The sequence below is a fragment of the Heterodontus francisci genome, chromosome 12 (assembly GCF_036365525.1).
Source record: "Heterodontus francisci isolate sHetFra1 chromosome 12, sHetFra1.hap1, whole genome shotgun sequence".
In the NCBI taxonomy this organism is placed as follows: domain Eukaryota; kingdom Metazoa; phylum Chordata; class Chondrichthyes; order Heterodontiformes; family Heterodontidae; genus Heterodontus; species Heterodontus francisci.
In genome coordinates, this window is record NC_090382.1 from 64679658 (window position 1) to 64700618 (window position 20961).

At 41.9% G+C, this 20961-nt stretch overlaps 1 protein-coding gene across 8 annotated transcripts in view; it reads left to right on the forward strand.

Annotated features, from left to right (window-relative positions):
• The window catches only part of LOC137375888 (nuclear factor NF-kappa-B p105 subunit-like), a 68922-nt gene extending 49074 nt beyond the window's left edge, over positions 1–19848 (forward strand). For 3 of the 8 annotated variants that reach the window (XM_068043525.1, XM_068043524.1, XM_068043527.1), the window contains 4 exons: positions 1154–1264; positions 16981–17052; positions 18104–18239; positions 19708–19848. In XM_068043525.1, coding sequence (XP_067899626.1) covers positions 1154–1264; positions 16981–17052; positions 18104–18239; positions 19708–19726 — 338 coding nt within the window. In that variant the 3' untranslated portion in view covers positions 19727–19848. Of the gene's footprint in view, positions 1–1153; positions 1265–13502; positions 14180–16980; positions 17055–18103; positions 18240–19707 lie in introns of those variants that run through there. The other 5 variants (XR_010976083.1, XM_068043526.1, XR_010976082.1 and 2 more) reach the window with 5 other exon arrangements.
• The last annotated feature ends 1113 nt before the right edge of the window (positions 19849–20961 follow it).

Genomic DNA, 20961 nt, shown 5'->3' on the forward strand with positions numbered 1-20961 from the left:
AAATTTTGGATCCAACTTGCCACATTCCCCTATATGCCATGGGCTTTTATTTTTCTGACCAATCTTCCATTTGGGACCTTGTCAAATGCCTAAATCCATGTTTACCATATCCACTGCATTACCCTCATTAATCCTCCTTGTTACTTCCTCAAAAAATTCAATTAAGTTAATTAGACATGACCTTTCCTTAACAAATCCATGGACTTCTCTATGACTTTTATTAATAATCAATTATCAGAAGTGGCATGTTTCATCATTTCTCTATCAGATAAAGCATCTCAGCATAGTGAAGTGCTGTAATTAATGGTTTAGCCTTTTACTATCCGATTTGAAGCCATGGAATGAGTTTGAGTGACAGGCAGACTTGGAATTGGAACCTGATTTTGTGGTTTGGAGTATCTACATTATCTGGCCACTTTCCAGTTATACAATTGTCTGACAGAAAATGAGCTTGCTGCAGGCCAAGAATCTGCTCGTTGTGAAATCGTTTGCTTACAGAAGACAGCCACCAAGAACCACCAAAAAATGATGTTTTCATTGGCATATTCAGCAGTAGGTCCAATAGGCAGCACAAAGTTATACTTCTTAAATCATTGTCAATACAAAGAGACTTCTTAGATCAAATGTTCAGATGGATAAATGCAATTTTTATTTTCAGCTGAGGGTGAATATTTACATTATTTTTTGTAGTACATTCAGTCGGGGGTAGAAATGGCTTTTAGTGTCAGATATTGAAAAAAACATTAAATTAGCAAATGGGGTAATTTGATGATTGAAATCCAACTTAATAGTTGGAAGTGTATTTGTGAAAACAATGGATTGATGTATTTATGGTATAGTTTAACTTGGTGTTCCTATTATCAGATGTTAAAAAATTTTACATTCTAGCCCTTACAATATCTATCACGCACCTAAGGAGTATTTTTAACTTTTATCGGCAGGTGGGAAATGGGCGATAACAAATCGTCAGCTCAGTTTTCTCTTCGGTGAAAAAGAAAATCAGGCAGGGTGTAAAATGGGCAGTCAATTCACTATCACCTAATTTTTGCCTGGCACTAGAAGTTAAAATTACCACTTCCAATGAGGTTTGATAACTTCTTGATTTGTCTTTTCTTTTCCCTCTTTGGATTTCTTTATTCCTCAATTCATCTAGACAAAGAACAAATTCAGAAGAAATGGCACAAAGTTTTCCCTAATTGTCCAGATAATTTTGAGGACACCGCAGAAGATCATGGGGGAATATATAGTGATGGACTTGGAAGGGGTAAGTAAATGAACAACAATGAAGGAACAGTTCAGTGACAATATATCCTTGTATTTTGGGAGCTTGCTCAATCCAGTATATACGACCAAACATCCAATTTGTGGGAAGCCAGATTGAGCTAGCTGCAAATTTAGAAAATTTGTGGAGGTCTTGAACAAAGCATGCAAGATTTTCATCATAAATAAAAACAGAAAGTGCTGGAATTACTCAGCAGGTCAGGCAGCATCTGTGGAGAGAGAAACAGAGTTAACATTTCAGGTCTGTGACCTTTCATCAGATTTTCATCAGATCTCTTAAATTTAGCCAACTCTATGTAAACTGATGCCAATATAAATCAATCATCTTCTTAACAACTTCACTCTTTCAGTATTGCTCATCCATATAAAATGGATGCCTTTGCAGGTGTCCGCTGTACGCTTTAGGAGGTTTTGATTCTTACAGGTGTTATTAACAGTTTATTACAGCAATTAAAGCTCTCAGTCTTCTTTCTTTTCACATACAAAGTGATTCCACCATTGGGTGCTCCATGTTAGGAACAACAGTCATAAAGATTGCAGTTCAAAAATTGCAGCCTGCAGCCCATAGTTTTCCCGCATGCATTTTAATGTATAGAAAATTTTTTTCTATCTGCCCACCAGTTTTCAATCTATGCTTTTTATGAGGGCCACTTCTTGCTGTGAGTACTCAATCACAGAATTAACTCTATAGTTTTAGCTTCATTGTCTTTAGTGTATTAAATGCTGATTTTGCAGCTGCATTTTTGCATTTCCAAAATCTTTTTCTAGTTACTTTATCAGACAGCACTGTTGCTGGTAGCTGCTGTGCCATGAGGGCCACTATGACATATATGAATAGGAAAGGCTTTAATTCTATAATGAGGAAATACTGTCACTCAAAGGAACAAGTGAATGTACGATTCCTGTAATTTTGTGCCTGTCCGCCATGCTGCCATTATTTGAAGGATCAGGCAGATTGTATACCTTGTTACTCAGGGAGCAAGAATACCCACTGCATCCCTGTCTAATGATCCCATAGAATTCCACCTGAATTATGGTGCAATATACAATTGCCATGCTGAAGCAGAGATTCTAGTGCTCAAACACACTGGGCAGAATTTTTACTGCCAAGGGGAGGTAGACTTAGGTGCAGGCGCCGGGTTAAATCCCCGAAAAGTGGCATTGGGTTGGGAACCCGACACGATCCCAGCCACTTCTGGATTTGTCCCAGGTGAGTTTTCAGGTGAGTGGGAAATGCCTGTGCAGTTGTCGGGAAGTCATTAAAATAGGCAAACAGGTAATTAACTTTGAAATTAACATTGCATTCTGGCTTTAACAGCCAGCACACAAATTCCCGAACTCTCTGCATCTCGTCAGTGTCAACGAGGCGAATGCACAGCGAGCAGGGAGTGCTTCTCCAGTGAAACTGAGAGTCTGGGAAGCCTTCAAATAGTGAAACTGAGTAGATGCAGCCAACCCTAGGCCAGAGGCTGCTGTTCACTGCATTCCTTCTGAAAATGTGCTCTTGCTGCTTGACAGGTAATTTCCGACTTCTTGGAAATCATTTCACCTACCTTGCACTTCACTCACATTGATCTGCACTTCCCTAGTGTCAGACTTCTTCACGGCACGCAGGTAGCTCACGCAGCTCTCTCTTGGACCTCTGATGAGGAACAAGAGGAGCAACATCACCAACGCCAGCAGCAGCAGGAGCAACAAAGAACAAAGAACAGTACAGCACAGGAACAGGCCATTCGGCCCTCCAAGCCTGCGCCGATCCTGATGCCTGTCTAAACTAAAACCTTCTGCACTTCCGGGGACTGTATCCCTCTGTTCCCATCCTATTCATGTATTTGTCAAGATGCCTCTTAAACATCGCTATCGTACCTGCTTCCACCACCTCCCCCGCAGCAAGTTTCAGGCACTCACCACCTTCTGTGTAAAGAACTTGCCTCGCACATCCCCTCTAAACTTTGCCCCTCGCACCTTAAACCTATGTCCCCTAGTAACTGACTCTTCCACCCTGGGAAAAAGCTTCTGACGATCCACTCTGTCCATGCCGCTCATAACTTTGTAAACCTCTATCATGTCGCCCCTCCACCTCCGTCGTTCCAGTGAAAACAATCCGAGTTTATGCAACCTCTCCTCATAGCTAATGCCCTCCAGACCAGGCAACATCCTGGTAAACCTCTTCTGTACCCTCTCCAAAGCCTCTACATCCTTCTGGTAGTGTGGCGACCAGAATTGCACACAATATTCTAAGTGTGGCCCAACTAAGGTTCTGTACAGCTGCAGCATGACTTGCCAATTTGTATACTCTATGCCCTGACCGATGAAGGCAAGCATGTCGTATGCCTTCTTGACTACCTTATCCACATGCGTTGCCACTTTCAGTGACCTGTGGACCTGTACGTCCAGATCTCTCTGCCTGTCAATACTCCTAAGGGTTCTGCCATTTACTGTATACTTCCCACCTGTATTAGATCTTCCAAAATGCATTACCTTACATTTGTCCGGATTAAACTCCATCTGCCATTTCTCCGCCCGAGTCTCCAACCGATCTATCCTGCTGTATCCTCTGACAATCCTCATCACTATCCGCAACTCCACCAACCATTGTGTCGTCCGCAAACTTACTAATCAGACCAGCTACATTTTCCTCCAAATCATTTATATATACTACAAACAGCAAAGGTCCCAGCACTGATCCCTGTGGAACACCACTAGTCACAGGCCTCCATTCAGAAAAGCACCCTTCCACTGCTACCTTCTGTCTTCTATGACCAAGCCAGTTCTGTATCCATTTTGCCAGCTCACCTCTGATCCCCAACATTAGAACCAGCTGCCTTATCCTCAGCCATGTGCCACTCCACAAAATGCAGAGGATGGACACAGATATCCAACTTGAAGAAGATGAGATCCACAACAGAGGGTCTACAGACAGAGGATCAGCTCTCTGGACATGTGTGAGCACCAGTGCCCCAGAGGCTCGGGTTTTCATGGCAGGTCATTGCTGACATCTGCAGCCTCCTGGACTAAGACCTTCTTCCCAGTGGACCAGAAGAACACGTTGCCAGTGGATGTCAAGGTGGCTCACTCTAGGCACCCCCCTGCTCCCCCTCCCCCCCTCCCCCCCAGCAACACCTAGATCCCTGCCTTTCCTGGAGTTCTGTGCTCTCTTTTCCTTCAAGGAGAGAAAGCAGAGAGTTCTGTGCCAGAAATGGATTGAGTGGAGCGGAGGGAAGAACAACAGTTGTGGAGGGTGACTGTGAGGCATGGATCTGAGATGGTGCAAAGATGAGAGTGAACATGAGTGTTAGTTGTTCAGAGGGGAATGTAAGGTGGAGACTGGAGAGACAGGAATGAGTGGAGCTACAAAGTGTGTTGGTCTGAGAAGTGTTGTGCAGGAGAATGCTGCTTGGCATCTCAAAGTGCTTTGCCACTTACTTTTCCTTCCCTCCTGAGGTCCTTGAACCTCTTAGTGTACTGTCTCCAAATTTGACAGGCCACACTCCTGCTGCTCACCTCCATTCATGCATGTTTGGTTGGAGAAGTTGGCCTCTTCCTCCCGTCCTTGGCAAACATCACAAAAGTGTCTACGTCTGTTGTGGATTACACAATTTTCAGGCACCTGTGTTTAAACAATCCTTGGACTTGGAGATGTGATGCTTGTCATCAAGGTTCTTTCAAGGTAATTCAGTTCACATGCATTCCATCAAGGCTGCATTTGCTGACAACACAACCACTAGGTGGCGCAGTACTGGCACATATGCAAATACAGCCTCATTGACTGGAATGTCAGTCTGCGACGTCTCAGGCAGCTACCAGTACTAAAGACGGCGCTGCTTAATTTGACACAAAAAAGCATATTAAACCCAAACCCTCCTCAATGGCCGTGATTGCCACCTCCAACTCTCCCCCCAGCAGTATCCCGCTCCATCCAACGAGTACCACCTCAATCGCCACTTCTTTTCCCTATATCCTCCCACGATCACTGATTCAATCCCATTCAATCCCTGCTCCCTCCCACAATCTCCGCCTCAATCGCCACATTCAGTTTCCTGCTCACTCCCATTATTGCTGTTCCCTCCTGCACCTGCCTTCTAGTCACTCCAGACTGTTTGACGTTCCTCCCTGCCATTCTCTCCTGCACCGGTCTGCTCGGCATTCCTCCCACTGCTTGCTCCCTGCCTCACCACCCGGAGAAGTGGCGGTGGTGGGGGGGGGGGTGGTGAAGGAGCGAGCGGGTTGCAAGCGGCGAGGCAGGAACCAAGTGGCGAGCAGTCAGGAGCAGGAGAAAATTGCAGGATGGAGCGGCGAGCGGGCGGGCATGTGAGGGAGCAGCAAAGGGAAGTGGCAATTACAGGAGTGAGTGGGGAAGAGAAACAGCGATTGAGGCGGCGATCGCAGGAGGGAGCGGGGTACTGATGGAGAAGGTGGAAGCAGCGATTGCAGCCATTGAGGGGTGAGGCAACACTCGGACATCAATACATCTGATGTTATTACGTGGTGACGTCGCCACATGCATGCTGGGATTCATACTGGTAAGCTGGCAAATGTTCGGACGCACTGATGATGTCAGTGATCACTCTGCACTTGCTCTGTGTTGTCAGGAGACACTTCATTCCATCAATCACGCCTGTGGGAACTTTCCCAATCTGTAGAATGAGCTCATTTCTCTTCGTTTATCCGCTCCCATTGATGAAATCAATTGTACAGCTTGCTTGTAGAGAATGTCTTTTTTTATACAATGATGATCTGTTGCTTGATTAATGTGGCAAAGATCACCAGATCTTGCCTGGAATTATTCAATAGCATAGAAATTCAAGGCAGTGGCAGCTTTGGCTGGTACAGACAATGCTGTTCTCCTGGTGGAAGTGAGCTTCAGGTCTTCATCCAGTAGTTGGAATATCCTGCCCTTTTTCTCTGGGGGAAGCACAGCCTTCTAAGGCACAAACTTGCAGGGAAATCTGAGTAAGAGTTTCTTGGTCCTTAAATCTAGTTGAATGGATATTTTCATGTGTAGGAAGTAAATGTCTCCTACGATGTCTTAGCCTAAGAGACTCCAATTTTGCCTCAAACAAAAAGTGCTGGAAATACTCAGCAGGTCAGGCAACATCTGTGGAGAGAGAAGCAAAGTTAACGTTTCAGGTTTGTGACCTTTCATCCTCTGATCAATTGAAATAAAGTGGGAAAGACTGAGGTGAATGTTAAAGGGGAAGTCAATTCTGATGGCTTCACACCATATAATAGCACAGAAATTAAGGCATGTTTCTCAATTGTCTTAGGGTCAAATATCATTGCTTATGGAAAGATACAGTTTGCCAACTCAGCAACTGCAAATCTGTAATCTTCTCCAAATTCGTACTTTTTTTCCTTTGATAACAGTTTAAAGGTTATCAAGCTAGCACTTGAGATTATGTTAGAGATTTAATGGCATTAAAAAAGAGATGAATAGATGCTTCATCTGACTGGCAATTACTATCCTCAGAAGCCCACAGATAGACACTAGCCTGCATAAGAGTTACAGACATGGATGTTTTTGCACACGGGGGTGGGGGGGGCGGAATTTTATGGAGGCGACGGTGGGTCTCAGCTTCCGGCTGGAGAACCGGTGAGAGACCCGTATTTCCTCCTCCAGGAAGGCCTGCTGGTATTATGTGCCAATCAAGCAGTTGAGAGGTCACTGGCGGGCCTTCCCCAGGTTCAGGACCCTGAGGCGGGAAGTCCTGCCTGCAGAGAGGTGCTGGCCAATCGCAGGCAAGCAGCTCTTTTGCTCTTCATCGCCACCGGGGAGGTGGTGGCTGCTGCCAGAGTGACACCCACAGGAAGCCCATGATCTCAGAGTAACAAAAGTCGGAGGTGAGTGATGACGGGAGGGGTTTCGCCTGGTGGGGATCATGAGGGAAGGGGATGTAGGGGGTGGGCAGCAAGGCCAGGGTTGGCTCTCAGCGGGCCGCCACCCTTCCCGATGCCGGCTCCCTCGATCAGGCACTGAGTGCCTTTGAACGAGGGAACCCGCTGCAAGACCACAAGCAACCCTGCAGGGGTTTACATGTCATGGTGACAGGTGCGCCCACCTTTGGGCTAATGCCAGCCGTGGCTGGAAGAGGCCCTTAATTGGGCATTAATTGCCTCTTAAGGGCCTCAATTGATAGCGAGTAGGGAAGGCCATCAATGGGCCTTCCCGCCACGGACTTAATCGGGGTGGAGGCGGGAAGGTGGTGGGGTCCCCTGATTAAATGCTGTTCCCACCTCCAAATTCGCCATGGGGAGAGCATAAAATACCACCAAGGTGTAGATGACTTGTGTCAAAGTGGGTTTTAATACAATTCTGAACAATGAAAATAAAACACAGAAATGGGCTTTTACCACTGGCAGTTCGTCAAGCAAGAAGGAATGGTGGGATGGTGGGGTTTGTTGTATGATTGCCTTAAGAATTGCCTTTAAGATCTCAGTATGCTAATGAGCTAAGTACCAGAATGTAGTCATGTGACTCGAAACCAGCATCACTCTGCAACTGCAACACCTAGAGGAAGGTTCCATAAATAGTTATAAAAGCAAAATACTGCGGATGCTGGAAATCTGAAATAAAAACAAGAAATGCTGGAACCACTCAGCAGGTCTGGCAGCATCTGTGGAAAGAGAAGCAGAGTTAACGTTTCGGGTCAGTGACCCTTCTTCGGAACCATAAATAGTTAGCTCTGTACTGTACATAATAGTTTAGCCGTTAATAAACGTGTTTGAGATCTTCAACGACCTGGACTCCACACATCTCATTTATGTTGCATCTGACAATATAAAGAACTCATTAGAGTTGTGAGGTTATATGTGCCAATTGGAAACATTGGGTTTTTGTTTAATTTTTATTAAATCCCCAACAAATAACCTGGAACGAAAATAATCTAAAAATCAAATTGCATGTAAAAGTAGGCAGAAAAAACATATGTGTTTGAAAATCAAGTATATCTCATTCTATTAAGAAAATTTAGAGGTACATTTCATGAACAGCATGTTGAGAACTTGTAAAAAAGAAAGTGCTAGCCATGTTTGAAACATAGTTCAAAGTTGGAAGAAGGACTACTATTCTTAAGTACTGACAGAGATGTAGAGCTAAAATCTTCTCAATACTGACTTTCTCACAGAGGAAATTAGAATGCGAAGAGTAGTACAAATTGAGAAAGGCCTGATTTAATATCCCTGATATATCGGCCTGAATCTTGTGGACCCATCAGCGGCGAATGCCGAGACGTTGGCCACTATTGAGGGCCGCAACAGCACCGCAACTTCCGATAGTCACACTTGTGCCGAAAATGGGCTCAAGCGGAGCCAGTTTCTGAAGGGGCAAGGACCTGTAATTCTGGACCTTGGGCTGATTGCCCAGAGGTTACGCTTGTTGATATGGAGATTTTTTTAGGGCTAATACCAGCAGTCACAGAGCCTGCTCCGTAGCACATCCCTTTAAACTAAAACCAACAAGACTGTTAAAACACTCCCGCACCCCTGGCTCCTATCCCCTACCCACCTCCACCCCCCCTCTCCCCCCAGCTCTCCACTGGCACCCCAGATCCCTTGGCTCAATCCCAAACTTTGTGTGCCACAAAAGTGATGGATCTTCCAATCTGCTTAGCTACGTCTAGGTCCTGCCATCCAAAAGCACTAATTTGATCGAATAACCATTTATCAAATTAAAATAATCACGAAAAGAATAACATTAAATAAATATGAGCTAACTAAACAACTTTTATTTTCTTTAAAATAATTTTCATGCTTAATACATTTTTGGATACTTTAAGGTTATTGAGACTCTAATTGCTTAAAACGTTGATTTGTTAAAAGGGCTCAACCATTTTAGTATGTGGGCGTCTCATCACATTTGGTTAGAACATTTCATCTTTTTATGTTAGATGACCATGGAGATTATGTAATTGCAGTTATATCAATCAGGCAAAAATATTACCAATTAATGTATTTCAGGATTAGTTTGGCACTAGTTACACATATTTTTCAAAATTATAATGGAACAGATTTTAATTTTAACTGCAATTTTAAAATCCAGGTCATGGTAACACAAATTTTCACTGATTAAAAACACAGGATAAATGTCTAGATATATCGATGACTAAATTATTATTATATGAAGGACTTGTCGCAATTTAGGTTATGTCTCTCCCATGTTCACAGTCGGCTACTGCCTGCTTGGTGTTTTAGGAATTCTATGTCCATGCATTTATAATAAGAGTAATATTCAATGATTTTGCCTATTATATTCAGTATCTTCCAGTTTAAAGTTGTAGGTTTATCCACTTGGGATTTTACAATACTCTATATGCCTTTGAACGAGGGACCGCCCCTCACTCCCCTCAGAGCTGGGAAACAGCCTGCACAGTTTTCCACACCGTGCTTCCCGTGCAGTGATGGGGCCGCCCGCTGCATGGGTAATTGCGGCTGCGGTGGCAAGAGGCTCTGAATTGGAGGTAAATTACCCAGTTAAGGGCCTCAATATGTGGTGGGGCAGGAAGGCCATTCACAGGCCTTTGAACGGCCTTCCCATTCCGGACTAACTTTCAGCGGAGGTGGGATGGTGGCAGGAACTCCCACCCCCGCCACCATCCCACCCGATTTTATATTCTCCCCACCTCCAAACCCGCCATGGGGGAGAGCATAAAATTCCCCCTGAAATGTTCAAAACATTCCATGCTCTATGTATTTAATGATTTTCGCTGTTCACATTGAAGATTACTTTGCACAATTTTAAAGCATATAAAAATGTTAAATGTATTTTAAAATTTATAACTATTTTAAAAAGTGTCCTAATTGGTTTAAAATATTAAAACCATTAAAAAAACTTACCTGTCATTGAGCTGAACACAGACCTCAAGGGGTGTGTCTTCAGCTCATGATGTCAAAAGGGGGGTGTAGCTTCACTGGCAATGCGCCATTGCTGGAAGCCGACACTACTTGTCCTGATGGTAGGGCCTGCTGTAGGAAGAAGACGAAGTTTCCTTACAAACTACAAACCAAGTAATAGTAATATCCGGGTTGCCGTACTCTTTGTACAGAATAAAGGTATTAGTCTGTTGGTTAAGTTAACTGGAGTTTATTTACAAACATCTAGCATCTATGGTTTCCACTAAAATACTCCTCACAGGGAGGTTCTGTACAATCCATGACATCACATCCTGTAATAATACTTACAGTCTATTTACATAATCTATCCAGCAGACCATATGACATTATACTGCATCTCCCCCCAAGTCTCTGACATCATTCATCAGGCTAAGTAACGCTGTGGCGTTTTCATGACTCTGCCGCAACACGTTCTCCTTTCAGTTGAAGATGTTTGAGATTTTGAGTCTTTTAGTTCCTCCTCCTTACTTTCCTTATTTGAGTGGAACTATTCGATGACTCAAGTTCTCTATTCCTGTTGTCCTCTGGGTTATCTATTGACTGCAGCATCAGCAGTTCATCAACTCTCTCTGATGATTGATTCTCTTTCCTTTCTTCCATTTGATTCTTCTCCAGTGCCAGTACTAATGATCTTCTGTTCCTTCTCAACATCTCCTGATCAGTTTGGACAACGTATAATCATGGATATGGTGATATCTCTATCACTTCTCCATATTGACTGGTCTTTAACCCAAACTGATTCTCCAGGTTGAATGTCTACAAATTTCTCATTCTGTAGCATCTATCATAATTCTCAGCACGAATTGGCTGCTCTCTATCCTCTCTCTTCCTCATTTTTTCTAAGTCTTCTGCACTAATTCGCGGCTTTAATGTAATTGGGAGTAGAGGACTCAACCTTCTTCCCATTAACAATTCGCACGGGGCTAACCCATTCTGAAGTGGTGCAGATTGATAGCGTAACAATGCCAGTTGAAAATCTTCAATTTCCTTCAATAACATCTTCACAGTTTGTACATCTCTCTGCTTCTCCATTGGCCTGAGGGTACCTCGGTAAACTGATGACATGAACAAATCCGTATGTTCCAGGAAACTATTTGAAACTTTTGTTTGCAAATTGCAGCCCATTGACAGATATCACAATATCTGGAATGCCATGTGTAGCAAAAATTTCTATCAAAGATTTGATCACAGCCTCTGAACTCTGGCCATGTAGTAGCTTAACTTTAATCCATCTCTAGTAACAGTCAAAAAAAGTCCATTCCTAGCTCCCATAGTTTGGATGGAAATGAAGATGACATGAGTGGCTCTCCTCTCTTGTCTGGTAGTGGCACATGTGATGCATCTGGATTTTTGTTTTCTTGGTTCATGGGATGTGGGCGTCACTGGCTAGGCCAGCATTTATTGCCCATCCCTAATTGCCCTTGAGAAGGTGTTGGTGAGCTGCCTTCTTGAACCGCTGCAGTCCTTGAGGGGTAGGTACACCCACAGTGCAGTGAGGCAGGGAGTTCCAGGATTTTGACCCAGCGACGGTGAAGGAACGGTGATATTGTTCCAAGATTGTGTGTGGCTTGGAGGGGAACTTGCAGGTGGTGGTGTTCCCATGCATCTGCTGCCCTTGTCCTTCTAGGTGGTAGAGGTTGCGTGTTTGGAAGGTGCTGTCTAAGAGCCCTTGGTGCATTGCTGCAGTGCATCTTCTAGATGGAACATTCTGCTGCCACTATGCATCGGTGGTGCAGGGAGTGAATGTTGAAGGTGGTGGATGGGGTGCCAATCAAGCGAGCTGCTTTGTCCTGGATGGTGTTGAGCTTCTTGAGTGTTGTTGGAGCTGCACCCATCCAGGCAAGTGGACAGTATTCCATCACATTCCTAGCTTGTGTCTTCCGAGGTGGACAGGCTTTGGGGAGTCAGGCGGTGAATTAGCCACCACAGGATTCCTAACTTCTGGCCTGCTCTTTAACCATGGTGTTTATATGGCTACTCTAGTTCAGCTTCTGGTCAATGGTAGCCCCAGGATGTTGATAGTGGGTGATTCAGCGATTGGAATGCCATTGAATGTCAGGGAGAGATGGTTAGATCCTCTCTTGTTGGAGATAGTCACTTGAGTGTCGCGAATGTTACTTGCCACTTATCAGCCCAAGCCTGAATATTGTCCAGGTCTTGTTATATTTCTACACGGACTGCTTCAGTATCTGAGGAGTCGTGAATGGTGCTGAACATTGTTCAGCAAGCATCCCCACTTCTAACCTTATGACTGAAGGAAGGTCATTTATGAAGCAGCTGAAGATGGTTGGGCCTAGGACACTACCCTGAGGAACTCCTGCAGTGATGTTCTGGAGCTGAGATGATTGACCTCCAACATTCACAACCATCTTCCTTTGTGCTAGGTATGACTCCAGCCGTGGGAGAGTTTTCCCCTGATTCCCATTGACTCCAGTTTTGTTAGGGCTCCTTGATGCCACACTTGGTCAAATGCTGCCTTGATGTCAAGGGCAGTCACTCTCACCTCACTTCTTGAGTTCAGCTCTTTTGTCCATGTTTGAACCAAGTCTGTAATGAAATCTGGAGCTGAGTGGCCCTGACGGAACCCAAACTGAGCGTCACTGAGCTGGTTATTGCTAAGCAAGTGCCGCTTGTTGGCACTTTGGCGACACTTTCCATCACTCATTATGGATATAATTTCTTCGATCTCTTTTGATATGCCAGGCCACGATACTGCGTTGCGTGCTCTTGCTTTACGTTTGGTGATTCCGAAATAGCCTTGGTGTAATTTCTCCAAGATATCCAAACTTAAAGCTTTTGGGATGACCAATTTTTCGTTGTAGATGAGCAAATCATCTACACTACTTAGATGACTGCTTTGCTCATGACATTTCCTTAAAACCAGGTTATGTGGCATATATTCTGGCCAACCATTTTGACAATGTTCTCTTATTCTTTCGCATATTTCATCTTTCTGCAAATTTCTGATTTCACTCAATTCCTGAGCTGTTGCTGGTAAATGCTCGGTTATTGTAAAGCAAAGGCTTCTACTTCCTGCAGAAGTAAGACATCTCTTTTTTCAGGTCTTCCAATTGTCGCTCTTGGTACTGCATCTGCTGTTTCCTTGGAATATATTCCAGTCATCGTATTATACCTCATTAGTCTTATTTGAAATTTTTGTACCCTTGGAAGTAACTTTTCTTGCTCTTTTGAATTAAACAACGTTATGAGTGGTTCATGGTAAGTTTCAATCGTAAATTTCAGGCCGAATACATAGTCAGAAAATTTGTTGCATGCCCACATTGCTGCCAACGTTTCCTTCTTAATGACTGCATATCTCTGTTTCGTTTCAGTTAATGAATGAGAAGCAAAATACACAGGTCTGCCTCTTCCATCCTTCTGGACTTGAAACAAGACTGCACCTAATCCTGTTGTTGATGCATCCACCACAATTATGGTTGTTTGCACTGGATCATAGTGCACTTACATCTCTGACGAAGTTAACATCTCTTTGATTTTCACAAAGTATTTTTCTTTGGCTTTCTCCCCAACACCAGATATTACTGCTTTTCAGCAAAGACTCATTTATAGTAGCTAAATTTGGTAAGAATTTCCCTATCTGATTCACCATTCCCATGAACCTTTGTAGTTCTGTTATGTTCTTTGGTTCTAAGAAATCTTTCAGTACCTTCATCTTCTGTGGATCTGCCTTGATACCTGACCCACCAATTATGTGACCAAGGAATCTCACTTGGTTGCAGAAATACACACTTCTCATTCAGTGAGGCCTGCTTCTTCTATTCTTTGTTATACTGCTCTTAGCCTTGTGACATGTTCTTTCTGGTTTGCTCCATGAATTAGGATGTTGTCCATGTGACAGATTATCCCCTCTACTAAACCTTCCAGGATCCTTGATATCGTTCTCTGAAAGATCCAGGTGCTGACGGAATACCAAGTGGTAACCTGTTGAAACAGATTCTTCCAAATGGTGTTATTAATGTTGTCAACGATTTAGACTCTTCACCCAAAGGTAACTGCCAAAGTCCACTATTTCCGTCTAATTTCGTAAATATGGAGCTTTTTCCAGTGGGTCTCTCTGCATTGCTTTATTAAGTTGAGTGAGGTCTACATAGATTCTTATGAATCCATCTGGTTTCTTTACTGGAACCATACCAGAGCACCATTTAACTTTGCTAATATCACTCCTTGGTTCTACATTGCTTCTATTTCTTTTTTAACCTTTTCCAGGAGTGGATGTGAGTCCTTCCTCGGTGCAAATAAACACACTAGCTCTGCTTCTTTTCTCAGAGTGATGTGATATTTTGTTTTCAATTTTCCCAACACTCTAAATAGCTTCAGGAATTCAGCCCTAAAATCTCTTGGCTACTTCTCTTGTCCCTTAATTTCTTTTACCCTACGTAACAGTTGTAGGTCGACACAAACCTTAAATCTTAAAGTCGTTCTCAGTTCCCCTGTAACTTTCAGCTCTCTGCCTCCAGGCCCATATAGCCTCTTGTTTTGTTCTCGAGCTTCCCTTCTTTAGCCTTGGTTCCTTATCCAATAGAACAGAAACTGCTGCTCCTGTGTCTAACGTAAAGCTAGTTTTATTTTCTCCTACCATGATATCTGCTGTCTGACAATTTTCATTTGCTTCTTGTATTTCACCTAAGAAAGGAGTTTCAATCATTTACTCTCTTGTTTAAACGACTTGTCCCTTTGCTGGTCTGCAGTATTTGCTTCTTGCTGCAACATGCAGACTGGAAATGTCTTTTTTTAACATAGGAAACATTCCACCTCCCTGGCTAGGCAATTTTCCCACCAGTGTCTCTCTAAGCCACACCGACTGCAATTCAGTGCTGTTGCCTCTCCCACTTTTTTTGTTTATTTTGGTGCCATTCCTTTCCCTTTCTTCACAAACTCCACTAAGTCTGATGCCTTCAAGATCGGACTCTCCCTGTCCCCTCGAACCATGGGTCGGTTAAATTTTCTAACCTCCGTCTGTCTGTTCAACTGAAAGGTTTTTGGTGAACTCAAGTCTTCCCTTGACTGTAGCTGATTTGACAGTGTATCATCTATAACCCCGACTACGATTCTATCTCAAATCAATTCCTCACGCAAGCTTCCATACTTGCAATCTTCTATGATCTTGAATAGGTCATTAATAAATGAATCAATGCTTTCCCTCTTTCTCTGGGTGCACGTAATAAACTTTGCCCATTCAATGATAAAGTTTTTACTGATCTTGAAGTACTCTTCTAAAGCTTTTATAACTTCAGCATAAGTAGTCTGCTTTTCATCGATTCTTTGGTTTATGAGAATGTTCTCTGCACACTCCCCCATGGCGTGCAACAATGTACTGACCTGCTCCTTGTCTGGTCTCTGTGCTAAATCCGACACAGAACAGTACCTCTCGAACCTCCGAACACATTTTGGCCATGCCTCGGCTTGGTTCAGACCTGCTACCCGTTGAAAGTTCTGTAGCAAGGGCAATGACTTTTTAAATCTTCTGTTTTTTGATGTTTTCGTTTCTTCTTTTCTATGATTGCTTTTCCGCTGTCACCATATAATATCTGGGTTACTATACTCTTTGCATGGAATAAAGATATTAGTCTGTGGGTTAAAGTAGCTGGAGTTTATTTACAAATGTATAGCATCTATGGATTCCAGTACAATGCGCCTCACAGGAGGTTCTGTACAATCCATGACATTACATCCTGTAATGATGCTTACAGTCTATTTACATAATCTACCCAGCAACAACCTATATCACATTATACTATAATAAGTTTGTACTTTCTGTATAGTTAGTGGTGCAAGCCACAGCTTCGCTGTTGACAGGAAGATCCGGGCCAATAGTGCATCACTTTCATTTAGAATTTTGATGTAATTTAAACTTGGTTGGCCTTGATTTCTGCAGGGGGTCTCTGGTGGGAGATTGGTAGAGCCTTGGGGAAACAGTGTCAGCATCTAAACGTGGCCATTTGTTTCAAGTTTCCTCCAATCTCCTATTGAAAATGCAACAGGAGACCGGAGCAATTCCTTGTAATTTCCGAGCCCCTATTACATTGGTAATAAAATCCATGTGCTTTTTCAGCTGATTTTTTTTTCCCATGTGAGACTAATGTGTAGTTTGTATGGAAATATGGAGGAGGAGAGACAGAGTGCTAGAATGTAGTCACAGGACTTAATGCTGACCAAAAGGGAAAAGGGATTCAGAGAGGATCATGCCTGGATAAGCTCAAACACTCTTGAATATATTAAGTGTTATTCCTAGCTATTGTGAAGAGCAGGCTGATAAGAATAAACAAAACCTGAGGTAAAGGTTTGCCAGCATAGACTTGATGGGCCGAATGGCCTCCTTCTCTGCCGTAAATGACTCTATGGTTTTACCAAAATTCTTAAAAGAATATAGGTAAGTGGAAAACATTATCCACCATGATTCAGAGTATAATGTCTATACAAAGTATGACAAGCATATTAGTAGGGCGGCACAGTGGCGCAGTGGTTAGCACCACAGCCTCACAGCTCCAGGCACCTAGGTTCAATTCTGGGTACTGCCTGTGTGGATTTGCAAGTTCTCCCTGTGACCGTGTGGGTTTTCGCCGGGTGCTCCGGTTTCCTCCCACAGCCAAAGACTTGCAGGTGATAGGTAAATTGGCCATTGTAAATTGCCCCTAGTGTAGGTAGGTGGTAGGGAATATGGGATTACTGTAGGGTTAGTATAAATGGGTGGTTGTTGGTCGGCACAGACTCAGTGGGCCGAAGGGCCTGTTTCGGTGCTGTATCTCTAAATAAATAAATAACATCAGTGATGCTTTAACCTACTTTCAGAAATGACAGTTTTAAAAAGACCTGGATTCTTCATATCACCCTCATATACACACAAAGATGACAATACTGCAGGTGAGTCTATTCTTTGTACCTGTTCAATGGCACAGATTGCATATGAATAGAAATATCCTTCATCTTCCACTAACATAAATGGTGATCATTCTTGTACTTAAATATTTCTATATATTGTACAATTTTCCCTATGATTATCTAATACCGATGTTAAACTGTGACTACTCAACTTCCTTGATGGATTAGCAGGTAGGTGCCGATGCAGTGCAGATCTATTAACACTAGAAGATCCCAGGTACAATCCTTGGTCTGCGCTGAGTTAGCTGATCTCAGCTACAGCGGCTGTTGTTCACAAAAATTTGCCTTTATGCAAAGAGAAAAGCCGCTAAATTTCCCAGTCCCCTCAGCTCAATTGGAAAACGTGTGTCTGTATGCCTGTGTGTGTGTGTTGAATGCGGACATGATTACACTCTCCATGTGTGAATAACCTAATGATACTCACCTCCAGTATCTTATGTGGCTTTTTATGAGATGTCGTACAATTTCCTAACAATTTATTTGCTCTTTGCAGTTTGAGGTGCTTCAGGCTTTAACAGCACAAGGTAGTTTTAACTGGCATCTTTAAGCAGCACTGTTGATTATGAAATTTTTAAAAATATAGTAAAATGCACAAAGCATATAAAAGAAGTTTGATTAACATCTCAGGTGGGACCCTTCATCACAATGCCGATAATGCATTTTCAATATTTTCTGTTTTGATTGCTGATCTTCAGCATTCACAGTTTTCCTGTTTTATTCCTACCAACTGACTGTGAGCCTTTTCTAAAAGTCAATTCCCACCACTGCTCAAGAAGTGCAGGGCAGAAGATCACATATTGTGAATAAATCAAAATTAATATGTTATCATCTATCAACACATGAAAAATTTGAGCTATAATCAGCTTACTATTATTTTTTTTATCATTTCTTCATGAACTTTAACATTGTTGTGAACCATTTGAAAAAACCTTTAATATTTTTTCTAAATAAGTATTTCAATATTAATAGCATTCATGATGATTACTTTATCAGTACAGATATGAATTGAGCTTATATTTGTATGTTTTATCAGCAGGTTTACAGTTTTCTGTGGATAATGATATACTGGCCTATTTCCCTGCAGCTGAGCTGCCAGGTTATGGGGAAATAAAAAAGCCATTGGCTATTTACAATCATATGGTAACAACACAGGATATCAGGAATAATGTGTAAGTACTGTGTCAGGTTGGAGAGCTTTCATAGCAGTAATGATTTAGTTCAGGATCAAATACAGAGATCAAATATGCAGTAACAGTAGATGCTTGATAATTCATTAATAAGAAATATTCCATGGTTGTATAATCATATGTACCTAATTACATACATAAAATAAAGTTTGCCAAATTAAGTAAATAAGACCCAGAAATGCCATTTCATGAGTCTTCATTGTAAATTGGGGAAAGACTCTTGAAAATGGTGAGATCATTTTTTTTTTAAAACAACGCAGGTTAAACTCCTGGCCTAGCCCTGGACTGCCACCTTTAAAAACTCCACTGCATGTTTACCATGTCGATTACTGGTGTAAATTTCTTCTGGAATGATGTGATTAGTGGCCTACTCGTGCATTTGTGTCTCGGATTGCGTCATTGCACACAACTTTGATTTCAAACTTGCTAAAATTTCTTGCAAAATACTTAAAATAGGTAGAAATATTAAACTTACATCTTGCACTTCAAAGCCATGATTTTAATCAGCACTCAGCTGCCATACTTTAGTGTACCTCATATAATTTTAATGGTCACATGCTTACTTAGGGTAGCATAGTATGTGGCAATTAGACCTGGGTTGCAAAAGCACCTATCTGAAAGCCACTAGAAAAATGTACACAGTCCTATATGTTATGTTAACTGCCAAGAAATAGAAGTATTAACACCATGAAAATGACAATTTTTCTGGTCTCCGCTATGTACAATTTATTAAGTTTTAGATTTTGGCATTGTTTATGCATTTTCTGCATTGAGAAAGGATAGCAACTTATGCAAATGTGTCTTTCACATGGAAGATGTTTTAAGCTACATTCACATAATAATTGTAGCATCAGTGCACAGTGATTTCACTTCTCAGTGATGCTGCAGTTATAGTGTAAATGCAATCTGAATCTGGAGTTGGAGCACAAACCAACAACATTCATCTCACTCTGCGTCAGAGACATTTCAGGTCATGATAACTGCTTTATAACCCACAAGTTAATTATCAGGGCAAAGCGAGAACAACTGCATACAGTATAATTGTACTGTTAAATAAACTGCAAAGTGATTTCAATTATGAAGCTGATTCTATTAATGACAAATAAAAACAGAAAGTGTTGGAAATACTCAGCAGGTCAGGCAGCATCTGTGGAGAGAGAAACAGAGTTAACGTTTCAGGTCTGTGACCTTTCAGCAGAATTATTACTGACAATGTCTACTCTGCACTTATAAATGATAGAAAAGATTTTGCTAATTGTTTCAATTGTAAATGTAACATAGTAGTTTCACAGAGATACTGCTTTATTTATGTAAATGGATCTGTGACTATATATTATTTGTAAATGTGTTTATTGAAAATTAGTTTGAAATTTGATTAAACATTGCCATGATTTTCAAGTTACCTTTTCTAGCATGAGGATTGTAATTATTTGTCTTTATTATTTCTTAGAGCATGTTCTGGGTATTGAACATGGGAACTGTCTAAAGCAAAGGAAGTGCCAGAACCTTCTGTATTCTTCTTGTACAGATTTTTGCGATTTATTTTTATATAGAAATTTTATTAATAAAATTATATTTTTTCTGAAAGCTACTGGATGTCAATTATCTGTTTCAAACGAATATACTGTGATGGGTTGTGATAAAGTATAGTTGTTTCATTTATAGAAAACAATGTTACCATTCAGTGAATATATTTAACAATGAATGCATAATATATTTCAGTTTCTGGGCAAGATAAGCTGGATACATAAACCCGAGAGATATTTTTTCTTTGAAGATGATTTGAAATTTCAATTAATGATATTGGCCTGGATTTTGCGGTAGAAATAATGGTGTGGCTATTAGCGTTGTTAAAAGGTAAATCGGACAGCAACTTCCAATGACACACATGCGCAGTTAAACACAGAAATCAGGAAGTTGCTATCCGTTGCCTTGCTTCTCCAGAAGCTTCACTATACCAGCATCTCGCCGAGAGACTCGGCATTGAATCATATGGAACTGTGTGAAATTGCTATACTTATGTGATAGATACCTACTACATTCACCAGAAGAAGTTAGGGCTTATCTATTCTAGTTTAAGTAAATGTTTAGCGGCATATAAAGTCCTAATTACTATCAACATCCTCTCTGGTTTTGAAAATTAATTTGTATTGTTAGCGGGAATGAATCTAGAAGAATCACTCGACACTCAGGTCTGCTCCAATGTCAAACAGTTTATTATGCCAGCGGGGAGCAGGTCACTGGCCTGTCCAGATGCCTCTCCACCGAACAAAGGAAAATCATCCATACTTATACATTTTTCAAACAGTTACTCAGCCCATCCTGGCTGGACATGATCCAATCATAACGGTTATTGATTACATACATTACACATATTACCAATTAGATTACTCATTAGGCATCATGTGGCTACGTGATCAGCTCATGCAAGCCCCCTGATCATCTTGTGATGTTTCCCAGACCCCCTTATCAACTATCCTTGAGTCTTCACAATGAATCCTTCTCCCTCTATCAAGCTTGCATTCCTGATTGCTTCGTGCAGTCTGCAGTTACACAAAGCAGCTGTCTTATACACTGATATGAGGAGCCCTCCTTGGTCAGGCTAATTGCCTCTGCTATGCAGTACCATGCTCAAGGCTGCAAGCTAACTAACTTGTCCCACAATTCCTTGGGCCACAATTTTTTTCCTTCTACAATCCCCCCT